Source organism: Glycine soja, chromosome 1 (genome assembly GCF_004193775.1).
Source record: "Glycine soja cultivar W05 chromosome 1, ASM419377v2, whole genome shotgun sequence".
Classification (NCBI taxonomy): Eukaryota; Viridiplantae; Streptophyta; class Magnoliopsida; order Fabales; family Fabaceae; genus Glycine; species Glycine soja.
Genome location: NC_041002.1, coordinates 22,961,816 through 22,982,359, shown reverse-complemented (window position 1 = coordinate 22,982,359; position 20,544 = coordinate 22,961,816). Strand labels below are relative to the sequence as shown.

At 31.9% G+C, this 20,544-nt stretch overlaps 1 protein-coding gene across 1 annotated transcript; it reads right to left on the bottom strand.

The window, feature by feature from the left end:
- Positions 1-2,718: 2,718 nt before the first annotated feature.
- Positions 2,719-7,539, bottom strand: LOC114413310 (protein NRT1/ PTR FAMILY 3.1-like). The gene is made up of 4 exons (XM_028377636.1): positions 7,506-7,539; positions 6,660-6,877; positions 5,503-6,062; positions 2,719-3,871 (listed from the first exon to the last, which is right to left on the bottom strand). Exons 1-4 carry the CDS (start codon positions 7,519-7,521, stop codon positions 2,986-2,988), a joined length of 1,680 nt encoding a protein of 559 aa, XP_028233437.1. The 5' UTR covers positions 7,522-7,539; the 3' UTR covers positions 2,719-2,985.
- Between the last annotated feature and the right edge of the window lie 13,005 nt (positions 7,540-20,544).

The window sequence follows — 20,544 nt, the reverse complement described above, 5'->3', positions numbered from 1 at the left end:
GTGAAACCTATGCACCGGTAGCTAGACTAGAGATCGTAAGATTGCTACTTGCTTATGTTGTGGAAGCAATGCTTTCCAAGTTTATTTTGATGATGCCAAAGACTCAAGTCAAGAATCAAGAGTCAAGCAAGTTTCAAGAATCAAAGAATCGTTCAATCAAGAATCAAGATTCAAGTGAAGATTCAAGAGAAGACTCAAGATATGCAAGAACATCAAGAAAAGCATCAAGATAAGTATAAAAATATTTTTTCAAAAGAAAAGATTCAATAGCACAATTTGTCCAAGAAAAATCTTTTATCATAATTTTTACTCTCTGGTAATCGATTACCAGAAGGCAGTAATCGATTACCAGAAGCCCAAACAGTTTTATAACTGTTTTACAAAGTAGTAATCGATTACCATGGACATGTAATCGATTACCAATGTTTTTAAACGTTGGATTTCAAATTTCAAGAGTCACAACTTGTGATAAAAACATTTTCAAACTTGTGTAATCAATTACACAATATATGTAATCGATTACCAGTGTTTCTAAACGTTGATTTTCAAATTTAAACATGAAGAGTCACATCTGTTGATGTGTAATCGATTACACTACAATGGTAATCGATTACCAGTGACTTATTTTGAAAATTAAATTACCAAAAGTCACAATTCTTAAAGTGACTAGTTTCTGAAGATTTTTTAAAGAGTCACAACTTTTAAAGTGACTAGTTTTAAAGAAATTGCCAAGAGTCACAAACTTTAACTTGAGTCATCAAATGACTATAAATATGTGACCATGACACGAATTTCAAAGAGAGATTTCTTTCATTCATTCAAAGCATTCATCTAAGAGTTTTTTGTTCAATACTTTCTTTATTCAAGAAAAGTTCGTTGGCCAAAAACTTGTGCTATTCTTCTTCTTCATGCCTTCTCCCTTTTGCCAAAAGAATTAAAAGAACTAACCGTCTGAGAATTCTTTTGATTCTTTCCTTCTCCCTGTTGCCAAAAGAATTCAAAGAACTAACCGTCTAAGAATTCTTTTGATTCCCCAAACAAAGAATTCAAAGAACTAACCATCTGAGAATTCTTTGCCCAAACATTGAATTCAAAAAACTAACCGTCTAAGAATTCTGTGTAAGAAGCGGGTAGCTTATTGGTTGTTATAGTGAACACAAGGAGGGTACATCCTTTGTGGTTCGCTTCAAGTAGAGGGTACATCTACTTGGTTGTTCAAAGAGAATAGGGGAGGGTACATCCCTTGTGGATCTTTGCTTGTAAAGGATTTTACAAGATTATTGGAAATCTCAAGAACCGTGGGTTGCTTGGGGACTGGACGTAGGCACGGGTTGTGGCCGAACCAGTATAAATCTTGTATTTGCTTTCTTCTTCCCTACACTCTTTACTTTTTCACTGTGCACTTTTTATTTCCACTTTACGTTTGTCTAAGTTATTGTTTCTGTTCTTTACTTTCATAACTTAGTAGTAAAGCCTAATTGAATCTAGTAATATTAAGAAGGATAAATTTTAATTAGTCAAGACACATTAATAATTAATTCAACCCCCCTTCTTAATTATTCTGAGGCCACTTGATCCAACATATGCTTGTGTTATGGATTTCAAATTATATCAAACGAATATCAAAAGTGTTTTCCTAAATGCATACATTGAAGAGAAAATTTATGTTTCCCAACCTCCTAGTTTTGAGGATCATAAAAATCCAAATTATGTATACATGCTTAAGAAAGCTCTTTATGGACTTAAACAAACAAAAAGACAATGGTTTGAGAGACTAAGCAACTTGCCTCTTGAAAAAAAGTTGAGAGAGGAAAAGTTGATAAAAAACACTTTTCATTGAAAATTCATCTCATAACATTTTACTTGTGCAAGTTTATGTGGATATATTTTTGGTTCCACTAACAAATCTCTTTGTGAATATTTTGTGCATTAGATGCAAGGGAGTTTGAAATATCAATTATGTGAGAGTTAAATTACTTTTTTGGTCTTTAAGTAAAGCAAATGGACCATGGAAAATTTCTTTCATTTCTTTTAATTTGATTTGAAATTTTATGAATGTTTTAATACATTTAAAAACTATAAAAAGGACCCTAAAACTTTAGGCAGACTATTTTGGAGGAAATTGTTTTGATAGTGTATATTCTTTTTTTAATAATAAACTTAGTATTCAGAGAGGAATTCACACCAAAAAGTTAATCATGATATTTCATGATTTGTTGTGGATTCTAAAATATTGGTTGGTATTTTTTTGGTTCGCCTTTTTTCTTGTAATTAATTAAGAAGGCTAATTGGTCTGTAGAAACCAACAACTGCCTACAAAAGTGGTTTTATAAAGTAAAACAAGCTGCAGCTGCAATGCTAAAATGGATTTCTTTTTTATTTAATTTTTACATATTAAAGTTATGCGAAGGAGGAAATTTACTTAGACTATAGAGATTTAAAAAAGATATTGACTTACAAGAGAATCAATAACAACCAATTATGTCATAAATAGTTTAAGTACAAAAGATTCTATGACATGTTTAAGAAACATTCAGTTCTGGCACTTCCACATTAAAAACTTGAGAATAGAACTTCTTATAACTCTAATGATCTTTGCGAGTTTAGGGATTCATCCCATTGGTGTTGGTGATCAAGATAAAAAACTACTTCTGTTTTGAGGCTTCGACATATTCCTTGATTGTTGCCTATTTACTTCTCTTATTTCTATGGTAACAATCATTATTTATAGTAAAGACATATTAAAACATACAAGCTAATGTAGTCACTTTTTCCTAGTCTCTAAGCATGGTAATAATAATAATAATTAGTATTATTTATTGTTTAGTAGTAATAACAATTTGACCACGTACCCACATGCCACAACCCCAATCTCAATAACGGAGGCATTTTTTTTCATGCTTTCCTTATTGTTTAAGGATAATAATATATAGCACATGGTTCTCATGGTCTCTAAGCATGGTCCCAATCCCTACAGCGTCACACTTAAACTGTGCTAGAGAGCTCAATTTGATTCCCTTTTGAGCTACTATCCCCTTTGTCTTGGAATTCAATTGGCTTGTAAGTATACAATTTGGCACAAATCAAGTAGTAAATAAGATTGAAAATTTGCAGTATTGTGATGAGCCAATAAAAGTACTCCAACTTCCCCTTGTTGAGGTTGTTGTCAGGGAGCCAATTTGACCCGTTAGGCCTAGCACTAAACTTGTGGACCAAAGTAACCAAAAGGGTACTCACATAATTCCCAGCAGAAATTGAAGCCCAAAATAGTGCCATGGCAGTGCTCCTCATACTCTCAGGAGCCTGGTCATAAAAAAACTCCAAGTGCCCAATTGACATAAAGGCCTCGGCCATTCCATTAAGGCTATATTGTGGCAAAAGCCAAAACACTGATATTGGGATTATGGCATGTGGATGGTCAAGAAGCCCATGGGCCGAAGCTGCCTTCTTTCTCATCATTTCAACAAACCCAGCAACCAATGTGGCCAAGGTTGAGATCACAAACCCAATACCCATTCTTTGGAGTAAGCTTATGCCACGGTCCAACCCAGTGAACCTACGAGCCACTTTGATGAAGACTCGGTCGTAGAAGGCAGTGGTTATGAGCATGGTGAGGATGTTGAAGACAAACATGGATCCTGCTGGGATTTGAAAGGTTTTGGTTAGGTGTCTATCCATGGTCTTGGCTTGTTGGAGAAAGAATGTGTGTTGTTGGGCAACAGCTGTGATGAGAAAAATGCCTGAGGCCCCTATTGGGCCCATCCTTATTATGGTCTTCAATTCCTCCACTCTATGAACAGTGTTTAATCTCCACAAGTTAGATATTTTGTTGTCATCTTCTTCTGTCACAATTGCAGCCTTATCCAAAAATCTGTATCAATTTTGAAGACAAAAAAGTAATTTAGTTAAAAAAATAAAAATCCAATTCAACTTTACTCCATTTACAATTTTCTCCTGTCATTCAAAGGTCATTTTTGTAGAAATTAATATTTTTATCACAATTATTTAAATGAAAATGATAAAATTTAGACGAAAATATACTTTTGATCCTTCATTTTAATTTTTATATATATATTTAATTCCCTAAATTTTAAAAAATATATACTTTGATCCCTTTTTTCCTTCTTTCAATTTTTACACCAATGGAATTAGTTTTGGTTGATGTGATAAATACCTATTTGTTATAATATTTCTCACATTTTGTTACATCTCACCTAGTTATGGGATGACTAACTTGATTTAAAAAAGACATCTTCAGGGACTAAGGGAAATTTTTTTAAGCTTAGGATATCATAGTAAAATAAAAACAATAAAATGAGAAACTAAAAATATGTTGACCTAAAATTTTCTCTACCAAAAATAAGATGTAAAAAGAAAAGTTTAAAAGAAAACCCAAACTTTACATCATGTTGTTGTTGACTTTGATGACACTAAGAGACAGAGAGATAAATTACACTAACAATTTATATTATAAACGGCACACAAAATTCAGGAACTTTAAAGAGTTATTTTTTATAAGCCAATAGAATTAAAAGATAAGAAACCTGGAGGTACATAAGAAAGGGAAGGGCCCCCTCAGGTCTTAGAATTGGCCTAAGCATCTTACAAACAAATCACAAACTAGCAATTTAGGCCACCACATGACAGACCAAAATAAACCACCAAAGTATGACATCCACTATAAGTAATGAACCCCAGAGCTACCACGTAAGCACGTAACCATAACCTGCATTATATGAAAACTGTACACCTGATAATGTGAATTATTAGTTTAATTACATTTTTAATACACATGCTGTCATCAAAACTTAAATTCGGTTCTTCATTTTTTTGTGCGAATTTAATCATTTATTCTTTTAATTGTGTAATTTTTATTTATCTAATAATTTAGATGTTTGATATATTTACAAAAATACTGATATGATTAATGCAGCAGAGGAACTAATAGAATCATCCTAGTGGTAAGGATTTTGAGAATTATACATAACTGTTGTCACTATTTGAAAAAAAAAATACAACAGAGTATCACATATTCATTTATGTTAAATACTAAATATCAAATTAATAAATATAGACCGAAATAGTAAAATTAAAACAGTGTGAAAAGATCAAATTCAAAAAAAAAAATGGGAAAAGTAAATTTAACTTTAATAACAATAGGAAACCAAAAGTTTAAGCCTTATTTATTTCATCTGGTTATTAATACACAATAAAATATGCTTATCAGCTGATAAAAGAATCTGCTAATCAAAATATATAACTGAGAGAGAAAAAAACATGTGTTTGGTTTTTAAAAATGTATTTTTTTTTATAAAAAAAAGAGTCCTTATTTAAATATTTTAAATTTAATTTTTAAATATTATAAGAATTATGTATTTTTAGTTAATCATGACAAAATTAAAAAATTATTTTTATTGAATATAGAAATTAAAAAATATATTAAAATCTCATATTTTCAAAGATTAAAATCTATTCAAGCTAAAGAAGATTTCAGACACTTACTTCATCTGTTCAGTATGAAGAAGCTTCCCTTCCAAAGAAATAGAGGCATCTAGTTCATCATTTTGGTAGAGCAAACTAGGGTTTGACAAATACGGAACATTTCTCTTGTGAAATGCAGCCACAATCACTTGCACCAACCGAGTATACGGGCTCCCATCCGGGTTCAAGTTGCGGTAAAGTGGGTACCCGACAATGAATGCAGCAATTGAGAAGAACATTGCAATGGTGGGGATTCCAAGGCCTATTCCCCATCCAATGTTGTCCTGAATGTACACCAAAACAGTCACAGCCACAAGCATTGCTACTCCCATGACAAAGTAGTACCAGTTGAAGTAAGACCAAGTCTTTGTATTCTGCTTGGGATCCGACTCATGGAACTGGTCTGCCCCGAAGGCAACTATGCAGGGTCGGATCCCACCCGACCCGAGTGCCCCAAGAAGGAGTGAGATGTAGAGCACTGCCAGCTGTCCTGCACTTGCTTGCCGGCACACCTCTTCACCTTTGCAGGGAGGTGGCCTAAACTGTGGAAGCACTGCTGATAGGGTCAAACTAATCATCCCCTGATTAGTTACAAAAAAAAAGTGACAAAATAGGGAAAAAAGTTACTTTTGTAAACATTCATTCAAGTGGGGAAGACAATTTATATGACATGACATGTTTGACAAAAAAAAATCAAAGAATCTACTCTGATTTATTTTATAAAAAAAATAATCATTCATAAATAAGACTTTCATATTTTTTATTTTATCTTTAGACTAAGCAGCATGGATGCTCATATCTAATTATCTGCTCTAGTGACAAAAACTAACAAAACTAACCGATTGAGTTGGTAGTTGAGTATTGTAGAAGTAAAAAAGAGATACTAAATTTAAATTTCTCTCACTAATAAAAACTAATAAAAATAATCATAATAACTAACCAATAAAAAACAAAATATTCCGATACAATTTTCAATAAAATTAGGGTTAGGGAAAGGGTTCCCTTGATCCTCTAGCTCCATTACCCTAATAATAATATCCATATCACTGCAGATAACATTCTACTTTTCTCGAATGGTAAGAATACAAAATACATGATTGGAACACCAAGAAGTTAAAATTTGATATATAAGTAATACTTGTCAATCATAAGAAAAAGAGTCGGGAGAGGATCTTTACTATCTGGTATAAAATGGAAGCAACAGTAACAGTCCAGAACTTTCCAGCATAAGAATCAGCAATGAAAGCACCAAGCAATGGTGTCAAGCTTGCAGTTCCACCAAAGTTAGTGAGGGTGTTAGCTGCTTTCGTTAATGGCATATGAAGCTGTGTTGTCAAGTAGCTATTCATGTTTGTGTTGAAACCGACCACAGCCAGCTTCTCACAAACCTCATTAGCTGCACCAAAAACAAATTATATAATGAAAAGCTTATACGTCAGATCCAAAACCATATATTAAAAAAAACATATATTTAGAGTGTTGTGTTTGGAGGAACTAGTTAGCAAGGTTTTGCATTCTTTTTGAAAAACTAAAAATATATTGAATAAAAACGTGAACTTTATTTAAAAAAAAAAAAGATCTAGAGTGAATGAAGCAAAGACCACTGGTGACTTGCCCAGCCATATCAGTACACAAAAAAGTCCATGATAACACAACAATCTTAACAATTGAAAAATAGCCTCGTATACATAAGCTTCCCACGTGACAATAAAAAAAAAAAAAAAAAAAACCATGCAGTGACAGTATTCCAATTAGGCTCAGAAAACTGCAACAACGACACATGAATCGCAAGATATATCTCCGAATAGGCACCAAATAATTTACATAACATCCTCTGCACTATTTTCATGTTATTGCCTCAGTGCATGATCCTGGGTCATTTAAGCATTTCTATTTTTCCACGAGCAAGGTTTTGCATTCTAATGGATTTAATAAAGTTTCTATATATTCTTTTCTATTTTTCCACAAGCAAGGCTTTACATTCTAATGGATGCAATAAAGTTTCTAGATATTCTGAAGCTTACCAAAGATGAAGGGCATTGTGATGAGCCCTCCCTTTTTCCTTATACCATCATTTTCTTTCTGGTCCATCTTTTCCAAAACCAAAACCCCTTATCGATTCGTATTCTAGTGCATAATATGGTGTCACAAAGTTGAGTATTTATAGTCTGAGCTTGAGGTTTGGAGGATCTGTGCATTCCTTGGCAAGCGTTCACACAGAACACTTGTGGATTTATGACCACCAATAATATATATATATATATATATATATATATATATATATATATATATATATATATATATATATATATATATATATATATATATAAGGGAGTAATCTTTTATTACTTAAATTAGTTTAATTGTCAAATATAATAACGGGTCACACTATATTGATATTGATACTATACATAAAAATTGACATATTAATTGTATACTGATTGACAAATTAATATGGATAATTTATATCGAATTCAGTAAGAATAAATTGACAGATTAATTATTTGATTGTGTGATTACTGAATAATTCAACATTACTGATAGATTAATATGGAATAAAAGGATGTAAAAAAAGATTAATATGGAATGTAACAGTTTCAAAATAATATATGAAATGTAACACGCATCCGTAAATGGTCCTGAATATATTAGTATTAATTGAATTCTTTATACAAAAATGCTGTTATTCGTTATGAATGTTTTTTTTGTTCAAATCACACGTAGTCAGACTATTTTCATCAAATTATGTACTTCCTGTTTTTAAATTTTTTTAATCAATATTTACTTTAACAAACTATAACTATTTACTTCACTTTTTTTACAATTCGTACGTTTTAGTTTCCATGACAAATAGTTGACTTAATTATATAGATAAGCATTGTATAAAAGTTAGTGATATCTTTGACTTATATATTTAGTTATAAATAAAAACTTAGACATAATTGGACACAAGGAATAGAGATTCTTAAGACACTATCTCTATGATAAAAGGTGAAGTTTGTTTGATATTTTAAAAAAGCAAAGTATATTCTTTAAAAATTATATAATGATATTTTTATTATTTTTATATATTTTGGTTTAAAAAACTTAAAAATATATATTTATTATTTAATTTATTTGAAAAAATTAATATATTTTATTATAAAATTCAGCTATACTTAAAATAATTTATTATAGTAAATCTAGTTTTATCAAATACCAACATATGATATTCTTTACGTTGTTTTAAATTTTTTTTCAATAATAATTGGATGCAATTAGTGTGAAATCAATTAATCGTACGATTATTTAATAATTGTTCCTTTTAAAGGTTTAAAATAATATATCATAATATATATATATATATATATATATATATATATATATATATATATATAAAATACATATTATATCTCAATTTGATAATTTGATTCTTTTTTTTATTAAATTATTACTCAATGATTTATTCTGCCATTAATACTGATTACTCTGTCATTAATATATCTTTCTTATTACTTTACAAAATCATAATTAATAAATTGAATTATAGAATTGATATTGTCTTTATTTTTTTAGATGTAATTGATATTTTCGTTACTCCTAATGTTGATATATAAAGTTAATATTTTTTATTAAATTACTTTGCGCTTTAATCTACCATTAATACGTCTCTTAATTTATTTTGTTTACCTTTAAGTAATTATTATTTTTTATTAAAGGTTTTTTTACTTCCATTAAGGTTAATTTTGAGGACTTGAAATTGTCAATAAAAAAATTATAACATTAAATATTAATATTGACCAATTATTATATATGTAGCATTAAAAACGGTTAAATGTTATTTTTAGTCTTTTATATTCTAGTATTTTTTTTTTCATTTTGATATATTAAATTTTTGAAGTCTCATTTTGATGTTTATGTTTTTGAATAGTTTTATTTTGATTTCTTAAGTATTAATAATAATTTATCCTTATTCTTATGGGGTTCTCAAGAAATTTTTTTTTTATAAATTTGTATTATTTTTTTGCAATTTTTTATGCAAAATTTGTAATGACTTTGGAAAAAATGTAAGTATTTCCCTAAATTCTTTGAAAAATCTGTATACAGTTTTAATGTTTTATTTTTTGTGTATCCTAGTATAATTTTTATTTTGTATAAAAAATTAATGTTTTTGTAGTTTCACAAAAATAAATTAAAGAAAATTTATTTACTGTTTTATTCAATAAATGATTAGATCAAAAGTCATAAAAAACTTTAAGAGTGTTTTTAATAAACACAAAAAAATATATTTTAGTGTCATAAAAATAAAATAACATTTGAATAGTATTGTTAAAAGCTTAAATTTGCTTGTGACAAAAAAAACCTTAAAATTGAAATATCAAATATCACACTAAAAAGATATTGAATAGTGTTAACTAATGTACAACAAATCAAATTAGAAGGAGAGTTGAATAATGTCTTAATCAAAATATAAAACATTTTCGAAACGAAAGATATTAGAATAAACAAATTTATAAAAACCGTCGTTCAATGAGATGTAAAATTTATCTTTCAATACCTTATGGACAGAGTATATCAATAATGGACAATGAAATACTTTAATAAAATAATGAATAACAGTAACAATACTTCATTTTATATTGGTTCATTCAACCTGAGTTACGTCCTGTTTTCATTTATCAACCAGTAAAAGTGTTAGTGCTTAGCTCTACTGAGTGTTTAAAAGATTGGCTAAGATTTTGTTAAAACATAAGCACTTAGACAATGAAGGAAAGCTGGAGTTGCTGCACATGATGTCCAACGTTATGTCAAGGAATAAGATCGGGCTGCACAATGCACAAGGCAAGATAAAATGTCAAATGAAGAATTGAAGCTGCAGGATCCACGATGTCGGATACAATGTCCTGGACATCCTGCCCGAAAACACTGGAGGTGCTGCACAATGCACAAGTCAAGATAAAAGTCAAATGAAGCTGCAGGATTCACGATGTCGGACACGATGTCCTGACATCCGGCCCGAAAATACTGGACACATAAATCTGTTATCTCTTTAACAGATTATTGTGCAGTTAGCAACAGATTAGACGATCTATCTTTAGGAACGAATTAAAAGATAATTAAAGTTCGAATTTCAAAGTAGAAGAGTTCGTTCAGGGATTAAAGATTAAAGATAAAAACTAAAAGATCAAACTGTATCTTTTAGATCTTTAAGCGCAGATTTTCAGGAAGAATGATAGATCTCATCCAGCACAAGAAGTTGCAGTCCAGAAACGCACACTGCTATATAAACATGGAGGCTGCACGAGTTCGGTACTAAGTCCGGGATTGAAGAGTTATTTTGTGAGTTTTGGGACTTGAGTCTTTTGTGAGCCACCTTGATGTTACTCTAACATCAAGTGTTGGACCTGAGTGTGTAGAGTTGATCTCTAGAGTGTGTAGAGTTGATCTCTATAGTGTGTGGAGTTGATCTCTATTGTTCAGAGAGCAATCTCTGGTGTGTATTTGATTTGATTGTAAACACGGGAGAGTGTTTGAGAGGGAGTGAGAGGGGTTTCTCATATCTAAGAGTGGCTCTTAGGTAGAGATTGCACGGGTAGTGGTTAGGTGAGAAGGTTGTAAACAGTGGCTGTTAGATCTTCGAACTAACACTATTTTAGTGAATTTCCTCCCTGGCTTGGTAGCCCCCAGATGTAGGTGAGGTTGCACCGAACTGGGTTAACAATTCTCTTGTGTTATTTACTTGCTTAATCTGTTCATACAGTCAAATATAATCTCCACGTTCTGAAGCGTGATGTCGTGACATCTGGTACGACATCTGACCTCTGTATCAGAATTTCAAAAAGGTTTCACTAATCATTCTTGATTACAACAACTATTCTTTCGTGCCACTTCTGGCTTACAAGAATTCTCATGGTCACTCCCAATACAAACTTTAGACTCCCCTTAAATCTAATAGCACCCCAAGTATTGTTTTGTCATTAATTATTTCCTGTCTTTCATAAACAGAAGTTTGATACAAAATCAGAGATTCTTTACAACACTCAAATAGTGGGTTTACAATAAGGTTCAAATCTTTCATAGGTATTTTGTATACTACAAAGGATGAACTCTCTTAAGCGCAATGTGTTTCTCAACAAATGTTTTCCTTTCTCCCGTTTCTTGATTCACGACTCATCTTTCTATGTACGTTCATCAATGTTCTTCAATCTTTGATGTCATATTTATAGGTAGAGAGACACTCATAATTGTGGAGAATATCTTCATAATTGAATGTTTTGACCATAGTACAAATTGATCTTGTTTCTTGAAATAAGTGGATACTACATGTTTCTGTCTGATAGGATCAAGACTTTTCATATTTGTCATTCATAACTCAATATGACCATTAAACATATAAAAGGAAATAAAAGATAGATTCATAGATATGTCCCTTTTTAACAAAATCATATAAACTAGAATAAATTAATAATTCAAAAAAAGTGCTTATTCCACTCATTGTTTGGATAGACTGGACGAGTACTTCCTGCTTCCAGTAGACAAGGTATCCATTAATGGATAAGTCTTGCTTAGTGTTGCTTCTAGTCATCAAACCTATTAACTTACATGCAGCAAAGTGCTTAACACAAATTTATATCTTTGTTTTTTTATCAAAATCGTAAGACACGTTTGGGTTGTCTAGTGATGGATCGTCCGGTGTCAAACATTAACCGAAGATATAAACTTTTTCACAAAGGAGTGATTTTCACAAGTTAATATGCAAGAATACAGAGATTGATTGTGACGTCCAATGAGTTAAAAATAGTTTTAGTGAAAAAAAAAATTGTCATCCAATGTATGATAAAATAGTTTTCACAAAGGTTTTACAAATAACACTTGTGTGACTTAATGTGTCAAAGTAAACTTGTAAAACTACTAGTTAAAGCTTAAGAAATAAATAGAAACATTTAGTTTGTACCAGTTCACTCAAACTGAGCTACATCTTGCTCTCCTTTACAAAATGTAAAGAGTTCCACCAATCAATAATGATTAAAAACAAGTTTTCTAATATATCACTCTTGGCTACACAAGTATTCTCAAGGTCACTGTTGGCTCACATCTTAGACTTCCTCTGAATCTAAGAACACTCAAGTATTGTTTAATCACTAAGTCACTCCTGACTTTCACAAATAGATTGTTTGTTTGAATACAATGATTCACAGACTCAATGTTTGGATAAAATAATAAGCTCGAATGCAAAAGATAACTTTGCTAAGCTAAGGATGAAACTATTTTAAGTACATAATGTATCATCCAATGACTATAGAAAATATCATTTTCACTTTGTTGCTTCACTTCCTGTTTCACTTTAGAAATTGAGTCTTTATATATAGACTTTAGTGAATTATTCGTTGAGGGATCTGTTCTCGCTTTCTTGATATGACCATTGTCTCACATCTAGGCATAGAGTAACATGACACACTTTGGTTGGAGACAATTGCGAACAAGGCATATATAGTTGCATTTGTCTCTTCTTGCAAAATCAACCCAAGAGGGTTCATTCCTTTCTTTCTAACATTACCTTAAATTCAAATGTTAACAATTTAAACATAAGAGAGACAAAATAAAATTTCAAGAGGTTAGGTTTCTGCACTTCCTTTTTTGTCGCCAACACTAAACTTAGAACTATCAAGGACATCACTTATCCGTTATATAGAAAAGATAGTGTAAGTGATTAGGTCCATTGGACGCGAATAAAAAAAACATAGTGTATAGGCACTGGTTTTCACAGAAGAGCAAAGAATAGTTTTATAACAACACATTGGACACTTGATATTACTTTTAATAAAACAATTTCCACTTAATAATTTGACGCGTACTTATAAGAGTTGTAAAGTATGAAATAATACAAAATGTGCTCATATGTAGTAGGTCTTGTTCACTTAAAAATAGCTCATTAGTTTATCGACAATTTATACCTTTGTAATCATCAAAATCATGGGCAAGGACAAATCGTCTAGTTATATCATTGAATTGTCCAATCTGAACAAAAATCACTCATAACAAATGATACTATCAAAATTTAACGACCCGCCTTCAATACATATCTAACAATATGCAAGATTTATTTCTTATTTATCTGTAAAGCAATTGAATTGGTGCATTTGTGAAAATGCTAACAAATTTTTCATAGATCTAAAACTAGCAGTTAGAGGACAAACCCTAAAGATAGACCATTCATAAACAAACATATGTTTATAACTCTTTGCAAGGTAATACATAAAATCCTAAGTTGGTCCCACTATACATATATGAATGACTATAAAACAACACAAAAGAAAATGTAGTCTTCACTTCCAAATGCATATGTCCATGATGCTTCATAAGGAACGATCCATCTCCAAGAAGAAGACCTACTTGAATACCATTTGCTCCCCTGTAAACAAAGTTCGGGATCATCACAGGCATGAATCACACATGCAACATGCAAGGGTAAGCTCACTAGAAAAAACATAAAAATACAAATAATCCAAAATAATTTATTGAAAAAGGAGAATACTAAATTTTATATATTTTGCAAATACTTTTCGAACCAGTTATAATAAAACCTAATTCATACACTTACCTCAAAGCCCAATTTGTATAATAGACATATTCTATTGTTCAACAATAAACATCAATATGCATCATATCGGATCATCCATCTTAATCAATATATATATAACATAACCTTAAAACACATTCCTTAAACTATTAACAACAACATAGTTCCATCACCATTCATCATCACGAGTCACATAAAATCACAGTTGACATCAATTGTCACAAATTCTTGCCATACTCAATCAACACAACTGATAAACACTGACATTCAACCTGACCACTACTAGCATACACCAACAACTAACTAGGTCACCCTAAACTCAGACATCAACATTGACTCTACTCCATGGAGTTTCAACACAATATGAGAGGTCCCCTATGAGCTTCATCCCCTAACACAGTGTTCACTTTGACCATTCAGGGAGTTTCTTGGGCTGACCCTATGGAAGAAATGTGATTTTATCAAATATAGACAAGTGTGTGTATTGGCTTACCTTTGTAGGTTTGCAAGACCATACATCTAAAGGGATTTGTCCACTCGTTTATTCTATAGCCCCATTCCCGTTAGTCATCACAAAAACCTCCATCACTAGGTTGAGAGCCCACCCAATACCCTCAACTTACGTGCCTACTCATATGTCTGTGCACCTTCCATATACCAATGTCAACAATACATCTTTGTGCACCTAAGTGTTCTAACAACAACAATTGTATATTTTTGTGCACACATTGTGCATCAATAGCAATAACAACAACAACTCATTCGCTATACACCAAATTCGTCAACTAAATCTCTTGGGAAGTAGTTTTAAGCACTCTAACAAGTCATTCAAAGTCAAAACATAGGGATGATTCTCATACAAGACATCCATTATTTTCAACATTACATTTCATTAAGTTCTTAATATCACATCCAACCCAATCATTTCCAATACCAAAACCATAACCCACACATCATCTTATCTATAGTATATTTAGCACACTAGAGAACATAATTATCTCGACATCAATATAATATAATGTTCTTAACAATAAAAAGAAAAGTCATAGACTAACCAAAATATTCCAACACCAATCCACACTCACATGATACTTTTCATTATATTAATCATCAAAGTTTAGTAAGTTAAACCATATTAAGATAAAACTTTGTTCTATTAATACCGTAATCATTTCAATAATATAGTTATCTTGATAACAATAAACACTTAGGATCGTGGCCTAGCATCAAGAAATGACCTTCTTCCATTCTTACGCAAGGCCACAACTCATTTGGAGGTATATACACCATTTTGTCACTTTCTGGCCCAGCCAAACAAATTCTTGTTGGGCTAAATCCCCCTAAAGTGAAAACACCATTCTTTCACTTTTCTGGCCCAACCATAACAAGCTCTCGTAGGGCCAAAACTCCTTTGTTACATTTCTGGCTTAGTTGAACGCAAGTCTAGTTGGGTCATAACCCCCTGAAGCTTAAAGCTCCACTCTATCTCACTCATGCCTAGCCGAAACAAGCTCTTGTTGGGCTGAAACCTCTATGGAGCTTAATGCTCCACTTTGTCATGCTTTGGTCAGTCAAAACAAAACTTCGGTTGGGCCGAAATGAAAATGAAGTTGCGAATTGCAAACTACATGGCCAATAATGGTATACCTACTCATCCCAACCTTCTGCAAAGACTCACCCAAACTTATAAATATCAATAAACACCAAAAACATCATCATTCCAAGCATTAGTCACACAATCAAAATAAAATTTAGAGCTTCCCTTACCTAATCAACCTTCCCAGGGTTCCAAGTTTCTTGTGAAGGTAGAAATGCAAGAATGCACCTCAATGAATCTCTAGGATCTTTCTTAGATTTTGATTCAAGAGCAACTACTGAGACCTAGATCAACATCAAAAAAGCTTTGATAACTGCTAAATATGAGTTTTTTTATAAAAATATATTGAAAATATCTTTAAAAATATTTATTTAGCAGTTATTTTTGGCTTAAATGATAGGAATTGATATTTTTCTTATTTATGGCTTGCATATATGTAAAGAAAAGATTAAAAGAAAAAAAATCCAGAAGATATCAAAAATATAAATAAGGAAGAATTTTTGGCATCAGGCCTAAGTCCACTCCAGCAACTATAGAAAGAGAGTCAAGCCCAAGTCCACTTCAGAAACTATAAAAAGGGAGTCAAGCCAAGGAGAAAAGACACACTTAGGGGTGGGAATAGGCTAGGGCAGGCCAGGCTTTAAAAGGCCTGAGCCTAGCCTACGATTAATTTTTGAGGCCTGAGCCTGGCCTATAGCCTATGAAAGGCTTTTATTTTGGCTCAGCCTGTCCTTTTTAAAAGCCTAGCCTGGCCTGGTAGCCTATTTAAAAGTCTTCTTCACATTAAATCTTTAATATTCCTAGTTGTTTTTACCAAAAAAAAAAAATAACACACCTTCTATAATAGGCTAAACACAGAATGTTAATTACCTCTATCAAAAAGCTTGAAGTGAAAAGGATATGATTTTTGTTTGGTTACGAACATAATAGGAAAGTTAAAAAAAAAAAAAGGAAACCTAATAGAAAAAGGATATGATTTTTGTATATGAACTTAATAGGATATGATAGGATATGATTTTTGTATAGGAATGTAATAGGATATGATAGGATATGATTTTTGTTTGGTTAGGAATGTAATAGGAAAGTTAAAAATAAAAAAAAAAAAACCTGATAGAAAAAGGATATGATTTTTGTATAGGAACGTAATAGGATATAATAGGATATGATTTTTATTTGTTCTAGAATACATGAACGTAATAAAAGAAAAAGGAAACCTAATAGGAATAGAAAAAGGAACTGTTAATAGAAATAGGAAAACTAATAAAAAAATGAGAAATATAAAGGAACACCTGACTCACACCTTGTAATTAAAATTTTACTTAATTATAGGGATGGAATCTGCTAGTTTTTTAAAAAATAATATTAATTGTATCCAAAAAATAATATAAGTATATATATATATATATATATATATATATAAGTGTATATATATATAGGCCGGCCTATCAGGCTTATAAGGCTTTTTAATAAGCCTAAGCTTGGTCTATTTAATTTAATAGGCTTTTAAAAAAGCCTGAGCCTAGCCTTTTAATTAAATAGGCCAGGCTAGGCTAGACTTTATGTAGGCCAGGTCGTAGGCCCCTGTAGGCCGGCCTAGCCTATTCCCACCCCTAGACACACTGAGTCTCAGAGCACTCTAATACACACTTAAAGCCTGAGAACTCTTCCTTAGAGAATTCTTTCTTCTTTTCATCATCTTTTATTCCCTTTTTCTATCCCTTCTCTTCCATCAGTTCTTATACCCCTTTTCTATTGTAAGGTCCCTTATGACTATGAGAGGTTAAACACTTAGTTAGGGCCGAGCAGGCCTAAAAAGTCAAAAGATGTATTGTACATTTCATATTTATCAATGCAAACATGTGTTTTCTTTCCTATTATCCTTTCTTACTTTTAATTTCATGCATTATTCATCCTTGCATCATCTTTGGGGTTAAGTGTTCGAGAGATGGTAATCCTTAATAGAAAAACAAGGAAGGTTTTGCATGCATCTGTTTTAGGAATTAGTCGCTCGACAGAGGATAATTTCTAATAGAACTAAAAGGAAGGGGTATCTTAATAAAATCATTACTAGACATAGAGTGATTGCATTATGCCCATGCATCAAAGCAAACATCTAGAATTATAACTTCATGCATTTTATCTATTGACTCTTTGCAAAGACATTTGGGAGATAGATAAGTAAAATAGACTTGTCATCGTGAGACATCAGGGGCAAGTATTCTAACATATGTGGGTAGGATAAATTCACCTGATTGATAGAGAAAAATCACAAATAATACATCTTAGGAAAACAAGACATGTTAGGTCCTAACATTCTTATCTCATTGAATTCCCTATTATTTCTTTTGTTTTCTATTAATAGTTATTATTTTATACTTTGTTCTTTTATATTTATCTTTTATACCTCATCTCATCTTTTTCTCTTATAAATTGGAAATTATCCAAACAAGTACAAAACAAAGTCCTTGTGGAATTGATTACACAGAGACCTTTTCCCCTGTATCTAAGAAAGACTCTCTTCGAGTAATTTTGGCATTAGTAGCTCATTTTGATCTTGAGCTACATCAAATGGATGTGAAAACGATGTTCCTGAATGGTGATATAGAAGAAGAGGTTTACATGAAACAACCTGAGGGATTCTTATCTAGTGTTGGTGAGCACTTAGACTGCAAGCTTAATAGATCCATCTATGGATTGAAACAAGCCTCCCGCCAGTGGTATTTAAAATTTCATGAGGTCATTTCTTCATTCAGCTTTGAAGAGAATGTCATGGATCACTATATATACCAGAAGGTCAGTGGGAGTAAGATTTGTTTCCTTGTATTATACATAGATGATATTCTGCTTGTGACTAATGATAAGGGTATGCTATATGAGGTGAAATAATTTCTCTCAAAGAACTTTGACATGAAGGATATGGGAGAGGCATCTTATGTCATAGGCATAAAGATCCATAGAGAAAGATCTCGAGGCATTTTAGGCTTGTCTCAAGAAACCTATATCAACAAAGTTTTAGAGAGATTTAACATGAAAGATTGTTCACCAAGTGTAGCTCCCATTGTGAAGGGTGACAAACTCGCTTTGATTCAGTGCCCCAAAAATGATTTTGAGCGGGAACACATGAAAAATATTCCATATGCTTCAACAGTTGGAAGCCTTATGTATGCTCAGGTTTGCACTAGACCTGATATTGCGTTCGCTGTTGGAGTCTTGGGAAGATATCAAAGTAATCCAGGTATTGACCACTGGAAAGCTGCAAAGAAAGTGATGAGATATTTTCAAGGAACAAAGGATTACATGCTCATGTACAGACAAACTGATTGTCTGGAAGTGATTGGCTACTTCGACTCAGACTTTGTTGGTTGCATTGATTCACGAAGATCAACATCTGGTTATATTTTTATGTTAGCCCGTAGAGCTATATCTTGGAGAAGTGCCAAGCAAACCTTAACTGCTACTTCCACTATGGAGGTTGAGTTCATTTCCTGTTTTGAGGCTACCTCGCATGGTGTACGGTTGAAGAGTTTCATGTCTGACCTTAGAGTTATGGACTCTATTTCTAGGCCATTAAAGTTGTATTGTGACAACTTTGTTGCGGTGTTTATGGCTAAAAACTACAAAAGTGGAAGTCGAAGTAAGCACATCGACATCAAGTACTTAGCCATAAGAGAACGTGTTAAAGAAAAGAAAGTGGTCATTGAACACGTCAACACTGAGTTGATGATTGCTGATCCTTTAACTAAAGGCATGCCACCAAAGAATTTTAAGGATCATGTAGTACGAATGGGACTTGGTTCTATGATGTAATTTCATTGTACGTACATTTTTTATTTTCAATGAAACTCTTATTCAGTTAGAAATTTTCTCATATGGTTTTGTGCACATATTTATTTATTTCAAGAAAAATCATTCGGTTTAAATATAGAATAAACATATGGTTTATTCATTAAGTTGGGAGCTAGTGTTGAGAGACTTGATATATTGTGGTACATGAAAGATATTACTCATCATCAGAGGACCTATCATCATGACTCATATATTATGTTTCTTATTACGGTTGATGTTGAGTTAAATGGATCAAGTTGGAGAATGATGGAGTGGCCCACGTTCAAGCTTTATTTTTCCCCACATTTCACGTTCTGTTTTAGTTATTTCCCATTGCAAATTTTGGGAATTTTGTTATTTCAGTATCTGGTCTATTTTTCATCCACATTCAACCCCCTTATCACTGCCACCTTCAGTAACAAACTCACGTACCTATCCTCAAGCCCACGTTCTGATAACAAGTTGGTTGAGCTCTGTGATGGACAGACTCTATAAATAGGATAAAGTGCTCTCAATTTTGCATCACCAAACCCACTTCTCTATTCAGAAAAATACATCATTTATTCAAAGCGAGTAAAGGTCTGGAAGAACAAAACTGCCTTCAGGTTCGTGTATACACTGCTTTGCGTTCGATTTGCAATGACTTGAGGTATGCTTGTAATATTTAATTTCCTCCGAATATGCCATTTAAATTGATTTGCAAGTTTAGATCAATATCTGTATATTTTTTTATCAACATTGACTTGATTTCCCTGGTGAAAAATACTGAAAATGAAAATCTAAAATGAGAAAATAAAATAACGTGAGTATCATTATATCAAAATTAATGTTTTACAATAATAATAAAAAAAAACTAGTATTCTGATAGGAATCCACATCAAAAAGTTAGTCATATTATATCATGATTTGCTGTCGGATTCTAAAATATTGTTTAGTACTTGCTTTAATTTTTTGTTCGTCTTTTCCTTGCAATTAAGAAGGCTACTTGACCCGTAGCAACTGCCTACATATATTATTTTCACACACAAGTGGTTTTAAAAAGTAAAACAAGGTGCAGTGCTGAAATGGATTTTTTTTACAT